This window comes from Embiotoca jacksoni, unplaced genomic scaffold (genome assembly GCF_022577435.1).
Source record: "Embiotoca jacksoni isolate LCO1_2020_lvr unplaced genomic scaffold, fEmbJac1.0.p SCAF_3, whole genome shotgun sequence".
Taxonomy (NCBI): Eukaryota; Metazoa; Chordata; class Actinopteri; family Embiotocidae; genus Embiotoca; species Embiotoca jacksoni.
This window is the reverse complement of record NW_027185381.1, coordinates 11,213,891-11,233,209: the sequence shown is the minus strand read 5'-3', so window position 1 is coordinate 11,233,209 and position 19,319 is coordinate 11,213,891. Positions and strand designations below refer to the sequence as shown.

Here is a 19,319-nt window from a genome sequence, read left to right as displayed (position 1 = left end):
CTATCAAACCATAAACCAATGAGCCACAGTTGAGGGCGCAGATGCCCGAAGGCGAGACCCATTCTGCCAATGCAGGTCCCCCGGTCGTCCACAGTTTAGTGTGGCACTGCCAGCTCAGCAGAGGGATCGAAACCAATGAAGGACAAGGACAAGGTGAGCTGTAGAGTCAGGGAGAATTTACTCACTGCAAAGAGGATGTTCCCACTTCATGCCAGGTACATTGCGGAGATGGTTAGATTAACAAAAAGGAAACAAGGGGACACAGCTAGTCTGCCTTTGAATGTCCATCACCGTCTCTTAAACTCATGAATCAACTTTTATTTCTCATTTGCTTAATCCACACACACACACACACACACACACAAAATCTTATTTCCAGTCTTTTAGCTAGCTAAAAGTTGTTGCTTTAAACTTTAGGGGCAGATATAAGAGTAGTAAAGTGTAGCTTCTAAAATATAAAACTATTCTTTTACTGAATCTCTCATCAGTAATTTCACCATGTTGCAAACCATTGTTGCTAATCTACTAGTTGGTATCACAGTGTGTAAAAGACTGGAATAAAATGTGACACATGGTAAATGCACTGTTCTACTAAAATAATCCCCCATCAATGTAGCATTTAGCGATTGGCTTCCAACTTCTGACAGCTCATTACTGTTGGTGTGATTCGTTCTGTAATGTTGTAAATGTTTTGGATATGGATGCAGGTTGGATGTGGATTCTTCGTCGATTGTTGTCTGCGTGGATTTACAATGTGACAGAGCAGAAACTGACAGATCCGAGCTCTGCGCTCCCGTCCCCACCCCTCCTTTTTTTCCCGGCTGGTTATCTGTACCAGATCCATTTGGTTCAGGCCGGTGCAGCTCTACTAATCACGTTATGAGAAGGAGTCATTTATTTTGGGTCTGTTTTCCATTACATTAGTGCGCACATGCAGATAATAAACATGCAGATTTTTCAGATAGAAAAAAAGTTAACCATTTGCCCAAATTTCCACTCAAGGGTGGCCATTTTGTAGTTACAAGTCCTGCACAGTACAACCTCATCAACTGTGCAGTCGTAGCTGTTTATGGCTCAGTTTTATGATGCCTCTCCTCTATTCTACCTTCCTAATTAATTGAACTACTTCCCATTATAGTGGATTATTCTTTCCAATTGGGCATTTTTTCGAGCCAGGATTGTTTTCACAATGGTCGTCATTTATTTAGAGCTGCAGCACGTTATTTCTCTCTGCTTTTACATGGTCTGTGAAAAGTGCAATTAAGCAATTACAGATGAGAAGTCACACTAGCTGCAGGCTACAGACCCACTTTGTTGGACTTATACGGGATGTGAACCTCTGCTGAACACGATCTTAAACCTAGAACTATGTTTCTTTTCATTGTTTGATTAATTATCCTGCCATCATCACTGATTGGCTATTAATAGAGAATAACAAATTTGGACAATGCAATTACTGAGTGAGGCTAAACACAGCCCCCATCACGTTTTCCCTGGTCCTTGAGACGGTAGCAGGATGAGCCTGCTGTTCTGTGGTGTCTTTGGAGATCGGCGTGGGGAGCAGAATGTAAAAAAGCAAAGGTCTCAGCAAACTGTTTCCTCAGCTGTGCGGCACAGTGGACATTGGGAGCCACAGAAGAGTTTTGTTGTCTTAAACTTTCTCTGGTGAGAGAGTTGTTGTTGTTACCACCATTTTGTCAAGAAGGAAAAGTTATTTTCTAACAACAACAAAGCGACATATTTGTGTTTATGATCAAGTTTATTGGTGGTGGAAACGGACCCAAATGCACACACACAGCAGAGGACTTGATGTCACACAGGTTTATTTACCACACAGAACAGGAGAATAGTCCAGTATGTCCAGACGACGAAAGAGTGCACACCGCCCCCTCGCGCCAGCGCCTCCATTCCTCCAGGGCTAGCTTCACTGTTAACAGCTCACAGTTTCTGACATCGTAATGCCACTCTGCAAGCGAGAGTCAACAGGAGAAGAAGGCGCAGGGGCAGAGTGTGAAGTCCATTTTAGAGCGTTGTGAGAGTATCCTAGGCATCAACCTCCACCTAGAACTGGCGAGTGTCGTCGAGGATGGGGGCCGAGGCAAAACGCTCCTTGAGGGTACGGAAGGCTTGTTCTGCTTCAGGGGTCCATGTGAAGGTTATTTTGGTGAAGATGAGCCTGGTGAGGGGCACAGCAGTCTTGCTGTAGTCTCCGATGAAGCGACAGTAGAAGTTAGGAAGCCCAGAAATTGTTGGAGTTGTTTGCGGTTTGCAGGGGTTGGCCATTCTGTCACTGCTTTCACTTTCTCCGGGTCGGTTCTGACTTGCCCCCTCTCCAAAATGTAGCCAAGAAACTGGATGGAAGGGGTGTGAAACTCATTTCTCAGCCTGGTTGAAGAGGGAGTTTTCTAGTTGGCGCTGCAAGACGAGGTGGCAGTGGCGGTGTTCTTGGAGACCAGCATAGTATATCAGGATGTCGTCCAGATACACAAAGACAATTGAGGAAATCCTGGAGGACCTCATTCACCAAAGACTGGAACACAGCCTGAACCAGGTACTCAAAATGTCCGAGGGGTGTGTGAGACATAAGCAAGGACAGGGGCCGAGTACGGTGAGTAATTTTGGCACTTACCAGGAGTGCGATCCAGAGCGATCCAGAGCGATCCAGGGCCTCGACAGGAATCTTGGGCTTGTTGACAAACGAGGAGTCCAAAAAAAAACTTTGCTCTACTCCAGAGTCAAAAAACTTTGCTCTACTCCAGAGTCAATCGACGTCGACAGGGACAGAGGACCGGAAGGTAAACACAGGATAGCCGGCAGGAGCAGATGAGACAGGGGACTAGGAGACTTCGGAGGTTCGCTCACCAGTGTCCCCACAGTTACTGGCAAGCTCTCCCTTTTGGCCGAATGAGGCATGACGAGATGAGGTGCCCAGGTTTTCCGCAGTATAGACAGTCTCCTGCTCGAAACGTCCCGAAACCGCGAGTTCTTAATCGTCTACGAGAGACTGTGCAGGAAAACCCCCTTCAACGCCTCTTTGTACCAGCAGGACTCAGCCGCCAGGATCCAAAAGTCCACAGTAGACAGTAGATGATCGAACACCTTCTTTAACTCCTGAACAAAGTCTGAGTAAGCGGTAGAGCCGGGCATGCGTCTGCTGAGTATGGCCTCTGCCCAAACCAAAGCTCTACCGCCTAGCAGCCCCACCATATAAGCCACTCAGACATTGTCTGATGCATTGGTGGGGGACTGCTGGGTAAACACATGCGTGCTTTGAAGCAGAAAACCTCTGCACTTTCCTAGGGCTCCATCATAGGTTTCCGGAGAGGGGACATAGGATTCCCGAGACAGTCACTACCGCCACGGGATCCTACAGGGGTTGGGGCAGGAACTCTGGCAGAGTCCAGAGGTGGAGAAGGTCCCTGAGACCTGTGCAGGCTGGTGAGAGTGTCCCTGTAATTCTCACCGGAGCTGAGGCAGGCAGATCCAAGCCGGCTAGCCAGCACTCCACACCGGGCAGCGTGGGTTCGGGCAGAACTGCAGAGGCGGCAGACAGGTGGTCTCCAAGGACCGATGCTGAGCAGGAGGCTGAATACCTGGTGATCTCCGTGGGCCGACGCAGGACAGCGGCCGAGTCGACTGTGTGGTCTCCCGTGGACCGACACAGGAAAGCAGGCAGGGTCGACTGTGTGGCTTCCATTGAACCGACACAGGATTGCCAAGGAATTGCCGAGGAATGACGCAGGAAGGCTTCTTCGTACAGGTGATCTCCGTGGATCGACACTGGTCAGTAGGTACGTACCACAGGGTAGCAGACGGGAACACCGGTAGGGCTGCAGCAGGTAGGAGACAGACAGGGTCAGAACCGCACTTCAGAACATGCAAACGGACTTACTGAACTGCAGCGTGGTACCAGGTGAGATGATCAGACGGTGACGCAGGTGGAGTGCAGGACCGGGGTTCATATACTGCCAGGTGGGGATTACTGGAATGAGAATCAGCTGTGCCAGCTGAATGAGGTGTGGTAGTGGGAGGTGACTGGAGGTGGGCAGTGGAATGAATCCACACCCTCCAGACACAGACCAAAACAAAGAACACAGGACAGGCAAAAACAAACAGGGGAAAAGACAGGAAACATGAGGAAAAGGGTGATCGGGGAAACAGAGGGAACGACAAACAGGGACACGCGGAGATCCTGACATATTGCACACAAAAATAACAACAAATCCTAGAAATTACCATTAGATGTTACTAATTTCCTGTTACATTTTTGTTTCGAAGAATGTGTCATTGCTAAGATTATGTTCATGGAGAGCTTTTTTTTTTTCTGAGTGAAAGAGGTGCTGCATTTTTGTACCGCAAGAAACCTGTAGGGAGTTGGTCGGAGCCCTGGGACTTTGGTTTGTGTAGTTAGGTTTAATAAAGGTTTGGTGTGGTTTTGGTTAAATGTAGACTGCCTGCATCCTTTTCAACTCACTGTTGACTTTTTCAATATTAAATGAAGACCACAATCTCCTATCCACTTAACAAGCATTCAAACAGTTTAACCAAGCTTTAGTTGCTTCAAGTGAATATTATTTTGTAAGAGAGCATACTGTAGGAAAAGAAATGAAAAACATTGCCAAAGAAAATATTTTCCTTTCAGCACTGCAGTTACCTCAACTCATATTTTTGGTTGCAAATAGTGTACAAATGTAAAGTATAATTTCTGGAGGTGCAAAGTTTGTATAAGGCCACATTTTTCTAATAGTACTGTATAAGCCCTTCTGTAACTATACTCTTTATGCCTACAATCCATACTGTAAATATATTAAGCAAACAGTGCTTAAAAAATACTGTAGTTCAAAAGCAACCAGAAATCATGTTTTCAAAGAAGCTGTAACAAAACAGTCTACTGTCCTGTTTGCTCTGGTTGTTGGACAGTTTAGTACTTCAGTCATTACATTACATTCTAACACACTTCCATAGGAATCAATGAATTATTCTTCTTTTACATCAGATCTTTTTACAGCACATGTTAATCTCAGTAAGTGACGTTCTGTTCTGGTAGTTCAGATTTGAATGATTCATTCACATACTGTGCATTATCATACTCACATTATACCGTAGGATCCTCATTGACACTGTTGTCCCCCATAATAAAATATAGAAAAAGACTATAATTTAACAATAGGCTTCCAGCACAACAAGCAAAAGCAACAAACAAAACATAGTGAGGTTGAAAACTGAAGTATTCATGCATATTTATGTAGTGAGTTGTTTGTTCCATGTATCCATCTCTTGACAGCAGTTTTGCAATTATTTATGGATTCCATGTTTTAAGTGGAACAGGAAGACTATTTCAGGCAATAGCACACAACTGCTCATGAAAACAGATGGCAAACACAAACGAGTGCTTATTTATTTTATCAGGAAAATATAAATATAGCAAACACAGGCCCAGTGAATGATTGCTGCTTTTATAGTGTATGATCTCTGCTCCCTGTGTTCCATAGAAACAAAGACAGAATCAGTGAGAATTGAGGCTGATGAATGTGAGGAATGCAAGCTGACGTCACACACAGACATACTGTGGCTTCAGTCACATGGCTAGGTAAACACAAGTAGCCTGGTGTGTGTGGGCGGCACCAGTATCCCCTGATCAGGAGGATCCAGGAGCAAAGTGTTCCTTCAAGAAAAGTTTGTCTCCATGTTGTTGATTGTGAAAAAAGAAACAGATGCTTTGTTCGTCTTCTGTTTAAACATGGAAGGAATCCTGGTGAAAAAAGTGTTTTACCAGTGTTGTCCTAGCTTTTGGTCCGCCTTGATGCTGTTCCATATCCTGAGCACACATGCATACACGTGCACTATTACACTATTACACATCTATATGCACATCTGTATGCAGACATGGACATGCACAACACAAATATGCATGTTTACTGTACACATGGACACACTAGCAGACCTGCAGTGTGAACAGGTGCCTTGTTATAAACAGACAAACAAGCATGCATTTGGCTCATGTACATGCACACACCAGTTGTGGAGTTTAAACTAGTATTATTACATTCACTTCTGTATTTCCATCTATGCTGCTTTATACTTCATCCACTAGATTTCAGAGGGAAATGTTGCACTTCCTACTTCACTACAGTTTTCTGACACCTATAGATATTAGCCATAAAGAAAATTAAATTGTGTCAAGATGGTGTGTTGGCGCCAAGAAACCATCTCATCTCTGCATGTTAGCTTTGCAAAAGAAACTGTAGCAACAGTTTGCGAACCCACAACCTAGCTAACATTAGTTTTTTGCTGTGTTGTTGTTCGATCTATTTCATGGTATTTGTTCGGATACTGTTTGCGAAGGGTTTATAGCGACAAAAGACCTTCCTTGTTAGTTTAGTTACAAATTATACCGTTGTGTTTTGGATGCTGGTTTGTGTGGTTGTATGTTGTTCGTTTGATGATGCTCTATAGTATAATGTTTGTCGTTAAACAATGCTGAAATGTCAAGGCCAGTTGTTAGTGTCGTTCCCTTGGCAATGCAGATTCATAAATTTGATGGGCGCAGCTTCTGAAGGAGATCTGAGGGGAGGGTTGTATTATTTTGGCTGTCTAGTTCAAATATAAACAATCTTTCTCCCGGGGTTGGGGGGGACAAGGGGTGTTCAGTTTTTTGCAATCTGCAATCTCACCACTAAATGTCACTAAATCCTCCACATTGCTCCTTTAAGTGAAGTACCTCAGTGCGTTTTGCACCACTGGCTTACATAAATACAATCTAAAAACATTTAAAGAATGTATCAACTCACATTTAAAAAAAACCTAAAAAAAAAAACCGCCTTTGCAGAGAGCCTGTGAACAATCACCCCTGGTGGTCCAGTCAGAGGGCTGTTGTCATTTTTCAGCTGAGCTCTACTTAAAACATACATCATGATGTACCTTTGCCAAAAGCATAACTGCTCCAAGAGACAGTGACAGCATGTTATTATTATTACTCTATCTTTGGTTATTATCACATCATATATCATTTAGGTGAATGAGACAGAGAGCTTTATGGTAGTATATATTGTTTATTGCTTGCTAAGCCTCAGTGAGCCCCAGTGAGGATGTGATCGAAGAAGATGGCTTTCTGTCACTCAGGGAGCCTGCGACTTATTTCCCCAGAGGACAACCAGCATCTACTATATCTTATGCCCCCATTTGCTTTGCTCTAAACCAGATTTCCAGGATGGCTATCAACATGATGGCCCATTCTTAATGGCTCTGTGCTGTGTCTCATAGAGAGAAGCCCACCAGAGTGCACCGGGGAAGGCCATCTTCTGCTCACCTGTGCCTTTATGGTCCCCACACAGAACCCTGCATTCCCTCTGGGGATTTCACCAACAAAACAAGCATTTTACAAGCTAATGGTGGAAAACTTGCCCGTGGGGTTGGCCTGAGCCTCTTCTTGGGGAACAGGCTCTCTAACGCAAATCCTTTCACCTACAAAAAGAGGAAGGAGAGATTTATGCCCCCACACAGATACTCATGCTGTTTATTCGCGGATGGCATTCACACACTTGCTTTTGAGTACATCAGTCAGTACATAGGTGCTGTCCTGGCTGCATGTTTATGTTTGTACATGAGTGATTTATAATGGATGTAGGGATGTGATTTAAAGGCGTATGCTTGACCAGGCAATTGCTGTCTGTTTGTTTCCTGGAGTCCTGTGGGAATCTTGATGGGACTGTTAATGCTGAAATAGTGGTGTGTGTGTGTGTGTGTGTGTGTGTGTGTGTGTGTGTGTGTGTGTGTGTGTGTGTGTGTGTGTGTGTGTGTGTGTGTGTGTATGTGTATGTGTATGTATGTGTATGTATGTGTGTGTGTGTGTGTGTGTGTGTGTGTGTGTGTGTGTTCCTCTCTCTGATGAGCACAGACAAAACACAGAACGCTGACCTTGCTGAGTCAGGCCTGTGAATAAAAAATGAAATAATGTATGCACTGGAGGCAGCATGCATACACAAATTCCCATACTGCTTTCATAACATTGCCTTTGACTGAACTCTGTGTTCTCAGAGTCTCCTTGCCCAGTCCTTGAATTATTTTATAACAAAGCTTAAGTTGGATGTTCAAGCCAGATCAGAGTACAGTTCCACACGTCACCATTTAGCCACAATTAACACTCTTCAAAAGTTCAGTGTATCTTGGTTTTAATGTAAATGTCAGCTCCAGATTGCTTTGTTATTCAACTGTTCATTAACTTTGAAAATCCTACTTGACGCACATCGCCTCCTCCAAAAGAAATATTGCCTCCTGTCCCAGTCAGGCTTATGGCTTCATAAAAACATTTTACAGTGGAACTGTAACACCCAATCCTGTTGTTGTCTGAGACCTGCACTGCGCACAAATCTTGCCACTTTTCATAGCCTAAATAACACCAAAGAGCAACAAAACAGGGGAAATGTGGATTAACACTTTTTATCTGCCTTCTGGCCTTTCATAATGTAATTCATAAATGCTACTGAAAGTCTTTAAGAGTACACATAAATCAATGTTATCACTTCCATTTTGTAATGAAAGATCAGTTGGAAAATACCGGTGTCGCTGAAGCAGGCTGGAGGGCTGAATCACCAAGTTGATGGATGATGGGGAAATGCACTTTATCTCAATGCTGTCTATCTTTTTTGATGAGCACAAAACCGGGCCAGTAAGACATGAGAAGCATGTAAGAGAGATTTTGTTGTGTTCTTGTTGGGTTAATTAGCCAATCAGCACACAGGTGCAGTCACCTTTGGGTAAAAGCATCGACCGCTGAGTGACAGCACTAATTTCTCTGTTTCAGAGGAAGAAAAGCAAGCTTAGCTTTATGAAATGAATTGCAGTGTCACAGCTGATTTATTTTGACATAACTCTTTGAGACAAAGTGTGCTGTGGGCCAGACAGCGGCCATCATTGTTGACACACTGTACACTGTTTGAATCAACTGGGAATTAAACCACACAAAGCCTACTGGCACCTTGCAGACTGAACAGAGCAGAGGCTTGTAAAACAAACAAACAAGTGAGGGCTGTGTTCCCTCCTCGGCTCTCCAGGCCTCAGCAGTAATCCTGACTGTACAATTATACACTAATGGCTTTGGCATGCAGTTTTGAGATGAGCTGCCAGGTCTACCCAGCCAGATCTTCTCTTTTTCACCCAGCTGAATGTGCAGAGCTGGGGAGCTCATAAGCAAGGAAAAATGGTGAGTAACCAAATAATAAGAAAGGATATCTTTTTTAATCAGAAACAATCAATGTCAATATAGGCTTTAATGAAGAGATTTTCACATTGTCAGAGACCCATTTCATGCCATGGTGTTTGATAGGTTTTGAGGTCAGAATGTGGGGTACTCCCACTGAGGTTTTCCTTGTGGCCTGTGCTTTCACCCCGGGAGACTGACAGATCTATCTCTGGTAGAGACTCATACACTGGGTTTCTTCTAGGATCAGGCTAAGTCTCTCCCAGGAAACGAAAAGATGATAAATCCCATTAGTCACACTTCTGAAATTAGAAGACTCTGACTAAGAAAGTGTGAATAATATAGGGGTAAACAGAAACCAGAGTGCAGATGCAGGGCTAGTGGGAAGAAATATGTCATGTGATCATATTTGCGCTTGTGAGCATTTTTAATGCCCAAGCAAGTATGATTTTACTCATTAAGTGTGTGCTTTGCAGGCTAGTGCATGAGGCAGAGTGTGTGAGTGTGTGCGGATGCTTTTAGGTGTACATGTGCTAATCTTCGTACACACACAAGTGTGTTCCTCATTCGCTGCACACGGCTCCCTCCCTTGCCCTTGGCAGCCCACCTCAATACTTCCCTTCCCTTCAAGCGATGACGCAAATGACCCTCAATGACTGACCCCTACGGTAAAACCTGTAAAACATTAGCCAGCATGAATAGGAATGACTCTCCTACTCCTCTCAGCAGGCAGGCAGGGAAGGATTTATAAGTGTCTGCTACACTCGGGATTGGATGTGGCAGAGGAGAAGGTTGCGCAGGGTTTGGAGTCACCTGGATAAGAAACAACACAGTTTGGTTTCTGCCTGAACACGTACCTTTTCACACTCTGCAGTTTCACTATACTGGACACATGCCTGTCAATTCTTTGCACTTTTCTATCTGTTTTTCCTCTCGTATCAACTTGTATCCAATCAAATTCAGGACAGATTATCAAAAGATTGATAACGGATTTGAGAGTTTATTTGATGAAAAAATAAGAGCGGAAAATACAAAGAATGACAATGTAAAAGCATTACGGATAGAAAGATAGACCTAATGACATACCTACATCTCATTTCCATACATTTTATTTTTGACTACGCACGTGCAAATTGTTTTGCCTTGTTCTAATGTCAGTGCTGTTCTAATTCTGTTTAACTCGCATAGATTGCTTCTGCAAAGCACGTGCTTAATTTAGAAATCTGAAAAGCGGACAGGTATAAAGAAAGTAACATAAGCTAATTTCTTCTACCTGGGTGGCCTGTATCTGTCTACACTTCAGAGTGAGTAATAGATAAAGAGCACCACGGAGAACAAAGAGGGCTATTATCAGAGCCTCCTGCATTCAAAGTTTAGATAGCAATCAATGAAGATTTTCAAATTTATGCTAACAATTATGGGATATTAGTTTTCCCCAAAATGTCTGTTATTCCAGCTGGTGCCATTATCTAATCCCATTATTATTGTATCATTATTGCAAAAGTGACATCCTATAATCATGTTTGATCTTTACCAAACTGTCACCAAAAAAGTCTTCCAAAGAGGGTCCCGAGAGAAATCAGCTATATTACACAAATCATGAGAATACCTCCACCTGCAGGTGCAAACCAAGACTGCATCTGTAGGTGTGACAAGCAATGTAGAGTTTACTGTAGCTCTAACACCCATGAAAGTGAGATCAAAGATCTTTGATCATTGCCTTGATGGTGTCCTTATGGCTTAGCCGCGGTCATTTCTGAGGCTTTCACACAGAGATGTAGTGGAATCTGACCTACTTTTATTCTGTCGGCTGAAGTGAAACGGAGTGGAGGGATGTCTGAGTCAAACACTACAGACGTCAGAATATCTTTGACAGGCAGCAGTGATTAAAAACAAAGCAAAGGAGGAATAAAGTAAGAAAAAAAATCCAGAGACCCTGAGGAAGTGTGTGTGTGTGTGTGTGTGTGTGTGTGTGTGTGTGTGTGTGTGTGTGTGTGTGTACGCATGCACTTCCATAAGCAGGAATATGTGTGAATTCATGACTTCGCAGACCTGACTGTAAGTGAGAGCATGGCGAGTTTAATTGGACAGAGAGGTGGTTCATAAAACCCATGGGTCAAGCTCATTGGAAATCCTGCAGACTGATCTCCTGGCCCTTCAACACTGCCTTAATTAACCCAACCACACTGAAAGATCAGCACACAGCGCTTGTTTTTCTTCCCTCCTCTTCAACAGGGTGATCTGTAGTTGGCACTTCTTGTAACTGCGTCCTCAGTGGACTCAGACTTTGTCAGTAAATCGGGACCACTAAACAAGCTAACACAGCTACTGATGATCGAAATAGACACACATCAACTTCATTCATGTGAAGCGAGTAATGAGGGACAAAATAGGACATAGGAGGCAGAGAAAAAAGAGGAAGGGAGAGAACAATGAAGAGCTGATCATGAATGAATGATTAAGAAACCCCTGTGAGCAGTTATCTTGCACTGAGCTATATTAAGATGAAGCAGTTTCTGGCTCCCTTTCGCCAACAAATTTAGAAAAGTACTCTGCAGTCAGCTGACGACAGTGGGTCTGGCTAATTGTAAGGCAGATTGATTATTGAAACTGGAGCTTTGAGCTTTGGGTGCTGCTGCTGTAGCTCCCACCACTTCACACCCACAGTCAAGTGGTTGTCAACTGGATGCTGGCGGGAGCAAGTCAATAGCATATTCAACGAGCATATTCCAATAGTTTGTTTGTACTTTGACACCGTGGTGTTTACCCAGCACCTCAGACGCACGGCAGCTTGCCATGGTGGTGGACAGGGCATGGCTGCATACTGGCACCCACACTGCTGCCCTCTTAACACTCTCAGTGAGAGGAAGGCTGGGAGTTTACTTGGCTGGCACTTAAGTCATGAGTGTGCAACTCAGTCACAAAGGGTGGAGGGCATATTGTGGCTGGCTGCTTTCTTTGTATTTGTGACATATCATCTACTTATTCTTCCTTTTATTTACATTTATGCCTGCAAATGTTTCCAAACAAGCTCTTATTGAACTGCCTGTGAAAGACAGACTGGTTTACTTACACTGACTTAAGATTTCTTGTACTGAGACACAGGACAAAATATAAAGCTATAAACATGCTTCCTCTCCACGGTGGCCCTGAAGGGTTTTCTAGAGAAATGAGAGGTAAAGATCCACTGTCTTTGTTTTGGGCAAAAAGGCAAAGGCCCACTGAAGTTCTGCTGAAGTTAACATGAAGTTTGAAGTAGCCAAATCAAGTTGGTATCTTTGTACATGTGTGTGAAGGTTTTTTTGCAGCATTTTGTTTAAAAACAAAAACAAAATGTTTATCAGGAAGTATTTCTTTGCCATTGCTTCTGCACATACAGGGTCTTATTTTTTATGACTGAGCATCGACTAATGCAAGAAGCACTGCAAAAGGTGGATAATTACCTGACTTTGAAATTCACTTTGCACAATTATGCAGTATTTTGGTGCCAAGCGCAGAGCGAACAGTGCACAGGGAGAAGTGCAAAGAGATGCAAACAGGAGGCAGGTTCATTCAAATGCGAATCGTGAAACTTCTATCTGCTGCCACTGGTCACTGATTGGTCCACCCGTCAGAGTGGCTGTCCAGACGTTACAGCGAACAGAGTTTCCAGACAGCAATCACAGCGAAGAAATCTGAGGCTGTGAGCAACAGTCTGGTGGAGCCAGGCTAGAGCAAACTATATATACGGAGCGACAACAACGGTAAATAAATTATGTTAATGAATAACTCCCCGGCCAGTAGATTAATTCATCTACTGAAAGGAAATGAATGAATGAAAAAAAACTCTGACCACCACAACCTCTGGTTTATATTTAACTTAAGCAAGACTTGTGCTGCTGCAAACACATGAACCAAAATAGCAGATCTCATGACTCAGCAGTGGGCAGGCAAATCATATCAGATTCTATATTCAAAATTATTTATTTTGTGGAGAGACCCTTTAGCCAAACTAAACTGTGATCACCTGTTTCTCCTGTTTGTTTCTTCAGAGCGTCAGTCTGAACAATGAAGACAGTAAATCTGTAGAATGCAGTCACAGTAGGCCAGCGTCTCATAAACATGCCTCAGAGCTCACTGAGTGTGTCATGTTACTCTGCTGGTGACAGCACACCGACTGAAAGACGTACTTCCAAGGTTTAAATCACGAGTATTGATAGAAGTGATGGAAAGTCATCGCTCGACCTGCTTTATTCAGAGCTATAGGACAGCATAATGAATCTAGCAGAGGGTGAAACAAAGGACATAACTTCTACAGAGTTGTTATTTTTCCCAGTAGGTGCACTGGAGCTTCAGGACAAAAACAAATCCATTTGGAAGTTTTACTGCTTTGGCTGCTGCCTGGAAGGTGTCCATGAAAAACCAGGAGATATCTAAGAAATCATTCATGTGTGATTTTACTTCTTCAGACGTAATATTGGCACTGACCTGTCATATGTTTTAAGTATAATCTGCTCTTCTCTGTCCTCCTGATGCAAAACAAAGTACTAAAGCATGAACAGGACTTTTTGTTTTCTTGTTTTATTCATCATTATTGTTTGTAGAGGCTTCACTAACTTGAACAGAAGACGTATAGCTTGTTGTGTATTTGTTCTGTGAGGTGTTGTTGTTTAGTTCTGCTGTTTATTCTCATGACTGATATTGTTGCTTTTTGACTCTGCAAAACAGAATCTGATACTTGTGCATTTGTTTATTCAACACTGGCGGTTTGAAGTTTAAAAGCACAACATTTGGTTTAGTGATTTTCCGACAGGTTAAAAAAAAAATAATTAAAAAGTAAAAACAGTGGGAAAAGACTGCACCCACTTTTCGAGGAGCACATCATCCACATGTATTTATTGATCAGATTTTTGAGCCACTCTCTGGCCTGTAAAGTCACAGGCAAACTGCAATGTTCCGATCTTATGCTCAGCTTTAATACTGCGAGGTTTTTTTCTTGTTGTTTTGGCACATCAAAAGGCGCATGTAGACTTCTGTGTAGTCTGGGTCTGTCTCTCAGAGCAGGGAGATGAAAAGGTTGGGTTACATAAGGCCGTCAGACTGAGAGGCTGTTTATGTGTGTGTGCGCCTGGAGAGCCTCACTGATACTAGGACCCTCTAATGGAGCGGGACTCTGAGGAGCCCGCTGTCAGATCCTGTACTGTAAAAGAAAAACCCTGTCATTAGAGCAGTAAAGAATAAGACAAAACCGCACCGACCGGCTAATGCTGTCATTTACAGTGATTTGCATCTCGTACATGCATCTTTTACACAGCTGATTGCTTGTTTTACATCTCGTCGAGTTATTTTAGCATCAGAAGGTACTTGCACGGTTGATGAAGCTTTAAAGTGACTCCCAGATATCATCATGCTGACAGTCAGCGAATCCAGGCTCCTCATAGCTGCGGTGTCAAGGCAAGAAAATGTAGAGAATGAAGATGTTTGTTGAGAAAGGGCAAACCCCTCGTCCTGCATTTTATTAAACTTCCTCAATGTCAAACTATGGAAAAGCTGTCACACACCCATTGCATTTTATGAAGGGTGTGCATTACATTGTTATGATGGTGTCCTTGGTTGCGCACTGTCAGGGTCATCACATTTTGTGCACCAGTGCCTATTGTTGCTAGAGCCTTGACCAAAGGATGAAATAAACAATAAGTACCCCACAAAGAAACCAACAGGTCAGACATGATTGTGTCTGAATATGTTTGGTGATCAACACGTAAATAAAAGCAAAGTCACCAAAATTAAAAGTAAATGATTTAAATCTGCGCTGACTCCCACTTTGATTTATACTAAAGATATTTAAAGGCCTTGAACACATGTTTCCCCATGCTGCGACTTGACCAACTTCTTCTTACCATGAGTAATGGCTCCTTTGTGACTTTCTCCCGAATTTGGAACAGTTTTGTTCAAGTTTCTGTCCGTGCCCTTTTTTGGAGGGGGAATGTGGGGTGGGGTGGAGCTCAGTTGGAAAAAGGGGATTTGCAGAGTTTAGCAATATTTTAGCAATATTTGACTGTGACGTGAATGTGTTGACAGTTGGAGGGTGTTTGTTTATATTGGCCCCTTTCAATCAAAAGTGATGAAACTATGCCCACATGAGGCAGATGAAGAAAATTAGCTGAGATTGTTAAACTGTCAAACTTTAATTTTGATCGTTGCTTATTGAGCCTTAAATATTTAATGTTATAGACAAATACTATAGATCTAAAGTGTTTGGGGATTGTAAACAGACAGCATCTCTAATCTGTGACACACTCAAATGTTTGTCAACATTAATAATTTTGTAAACATGGCAGTAAATCAGGCCAATAATTTCAGTTAATCATGCGAAATGCCAATTTTTCATTATTAAATATCTTTCATTGAATCTACTTTGCACTGAAGAAATAGTCCCTGACTCCCTGTCAGCCGCTGACAATGAAATATGTGGATTATATCAATCACACAGAACATTAACAGGATGCAGTTTCTGGTAAGACATGGTTCTGCTGATTTAAAAAAACAAAACACTTTTACTTAATTTTGAATTCTGCGAGTAACAATATAATTATTTTTTTTTACCCATTGGATTGGAGTTGAAGTATCAAATCCCAGATATATACATAAAACCTCACCATGGTTACACAGCAATAGAAGTGCTTGAAAAGAGAAACATGCATAAACATTAATTGCTATTCTTCAGTCTTGAGATCATTATACAAATACAGCTGCATCCTTATGGTCCAAACATGTTAAACTTCAGCTTCCAGCATGAGGCGCAGTAACTCTACTGTTGTATTTGCTTAGAACAATGCAGCACTGTTTACACTCCACAGAACAGCACTGCTGTCCAGACAGGCCCACAACACTGGCAAATGAGACCCACTGTTTTCCTAATGTTTTCACTCACAGCATGACACAACTCAATGACCTCCACTGACACAGTAAATTACACCTGAATTATCTAATTGGCTCTCATACCGAGCCCCTTGCCTCAGTGTGTGCAGCAGCAATTTGTCACAGCAACATGCTGGGTTTCTCTAGGCTTCTCAGCACTGGGGCAGAAAGCCCGAACAGAGGAAGAGGGAGCTGTCTGTTGGGGTGGGGGGTTTGAGTTGACTTGGCTGTCTTGCAATGTGTTCACCAAAAATCTCTGACAGAGCTGCACTCATGCATTTGGTGACTCCCAAGAAAGTGGAAAACGGGTTTACAAGGCCTGTGGGAGGACACAGTGACTGGTAATTAGACAGCGTAAAAATCCTCAGCCTCCACCAGCCCCTTAGGCGGTGAATAGGAGCTAAAGTAAACCAAACCTGACTGTGAAATTGCATTAGACGTCTGCGCTAAATGGAAAGTGAAAAAAATAGACAAAACCCATTTTTGCATTTATGAGCGTTTCCATTCCCCCCGCACTTCCTCCACCTCTTTGCATCACCAGTCCTGCTCCTTCTCCTTTCTGCTACGGTGTGGTATATCCCCATTATTATCTCGCTTTCTGTTGCAGGCTGCTAACAGAAACAGGATGTGCAGGATTGTGGCTTGAACATGTCTCTGTTTCTGTTTCCCACAGATGCTCCCCCGCTCAGATTGGGATCACAAGAGAGGCTCCCGAGGATCCCAGGTTAGCACTGTCCACAGAAAAAGAGACACAGCAGTAATGCTTAACAGCTGACAGGAAAACACACACAGAACCAAGGTCCATGATTTCTGTCACTCGCCTACACACACCTTATAAATGACGCAAATAGCAAAATTCCACCACTAACAGGCCTGTTCTTCCACTCATTTCAGTCGTGGTTAAACAGCATGTCCAGAGGTGTCACTTCCCACCAGAATCCTTGTTGTACTGTTAGTTTAAAGGACACAGGTATGCGATTTGGCTCTAAGGCGCTGCACAAGCCCTTAAAGGCCAGGGAATTGATTCCAGAAAGACTTGGGGGATACAGCTTGTAGAGGGCAAACACACAGCCACATCCTTCAGATTACCTTCCCATCTTTGGTGGGGTGGGAGAATGTGTGCATGTTTGTGTTTGATAATTTATGTATTGAGCTGCTCCAGAGCCACAGGGCAGTACTCTGGAGTACATGAAGAACAAACAATGCCCTTGGCATTGGCATGGCCGCATACAGTATGTGTACTTGCATGTTCTCCTATCGGGAGGATATCCTTTAGAAATGAATAAACAGTGTGTCTGAGCTGACAAGGGATGCTTGGCTAGCAGTATGTGCTGCAAAGTTGTGGTTGTGGAGGTATTAGGGGATTTTTCGTGAATAATGGTGGACACTGTGCAGCACAGGTTTGAAAACACATAACACTCTGTATAACTTCCTAACAATGCTCATGTCCTGTTTTATCTGTTCCCAAAATCAGTCTTAGAGGATTATCCCCTCACAGCGTAGAAGTTTATAAATGACATGATACCCTTTTGAATTATTGCCCAGGGCTTATATCACTTCGTTATGTGGGGTTCGTAGACAAGCACATATTTTTTTGATTGATGCATTCCCTAAGCTGCCATTTAGACTCAGGGGTCAGTACAGACTTTTTTTTATATTTGGACTGGTGCTGCGTATTCGTCAGTGGAATCCCGTAATAGTCCAAAGACTGACAAGACGTGTAAGAAGTCGAGGCTTATGTTGGCATCTCTCTCCATCTCGTGGCTATTTTCACTTGGCTCGGCTGTCTTGGACCAGGTTGTTGGTCAGGGAAGCGGGTTGCACCTCACCATGCCCTAGCACCTCAGAGTGTGTGTAAATCACACAGAGCGACCAGAGCGTCTGATTGATCTGCCCCGTGTCGTATTCGCCAACATGCACACATTAGCAGGCTCATTTTCCAAACCACATCTTTTTTCTTTTTTTTTTTCGGTCCAAAGCCTGTGGTGGATGTTTTAGCTTAGGAATTGACAGTGAAGTTATGTATGGAAAGAGCTATTTAAATATTTGTATTCAACTTGGGAACACATTGGTTTTGGAATATTACCCAAGGAGATTATCGGAGAAAAGAGCAATTGTAGGCCCGGGTTTTGTCACTGTTATTCTAAATCACAGAAAGGCTGGAGGAGTGGTCTGTGAGGCAGACAAGACACGACAGTCGTGTTGAAGATTTCTCAAAATCACTGAGCACTTCAAACAGACCAACGTCTCTGAAACTGCAGGTTTGAGGGTTGAAAAAGATCTCTGCCTTTTCTCTGGTTGGTCCCAACATCACAGTATCGTACCGTATTTTGTCATTACAACGGGTCCTGTGGCAAGACTACATTTAAGGCAGAAAAATAATGAAAACACTTAACTGCCTGTGCTTTTGACTGTCCTCTGCCTGGGAAATAATTGAATCTGCCACAAAAATGCATTAGCAATTTTCAAGCTCCTACTTTTTACAATGTGCAACAGTAAAATGCCTTTGAGCTGTTACCATTTTTTCTAAGAGAAACCGCATGACTTGGTTTTATTTAAAGTATGCCTACTCATTTTGAGAGATTTAAAAAAAAAAAAAAAAAACTGTGACTCCATCCGCTGCGCTGCTGCTGATGGATACATGTTTAACCACTTTTTCATGTGGTAAATCGTCGCTCACTCATCGCCCAGTAAAAAGCCATCTGTTTTGCCTCATGCATCTCTTCTGTTTGCTCTGTCCTTCATGCCAGTATTTCTCACTTCTGCCTCTACCAGTCTTTCCGTATGTCTGACTCTCCACTTCTGTATTTTGTACAAACCCATTGCTAAAAAAGTTAGGATGCTTTGTAAAACTTTTTTTAAACATGTTGCTGCCATCAAATTCAAAACGAGCAAATATTTTTAATAAAACAATAACGTTTCTCAATTTCAACATTTGATATGTTGTCTTTGGTCTGTTTTCAATTAATTATGGATTTATGTGATTTGCAAATCATTTAATTCTGTTTTTTTGTGGGGTTTTTTTTTTTTACTTTAGAGAGTCCCACATTTTTGGGAAATGGGATTGTTTCGTAGATTTGCTGGAATCAAACTGGAGTTGAGAAGACTGCACATTAGGGGTCAATTGGCTTGACCTTTCCCAGTAAATCTTTAATGAGGCAGTTATTCCTTTTTGTTTTGTTTTAACCCCCCCTACGACCCCTTTTTAATAAGATATATA

The 19,319-nt window shown here is 42.8% G+C and overlaps 1 protein-coding gene across 2 annotated transcripts in view; it reads left to right on the top strand.

Moving 5' to 3' along the window:
* Positions 1-19,319, top strand: part of pde3a (phosphodiesterase 3A, cGMP-inhibited) — a 72,829-nt gene that overhangs the window by 21,848 nt on the left and 31,662 nt on the right. For both annotated transcript variants that reach the window (XM_069163148.1, XM_069163147.1), the window contains exon 2: positions 16,773-16,823. In XM_069163148.1, coding sequence (XP_069019249.1) covers positions 16,773-16,823 — 51 coding nt within the window. The remainder of the gene's footprint in view (positions 1-16,772; positions 16,824-19,319) is intronic.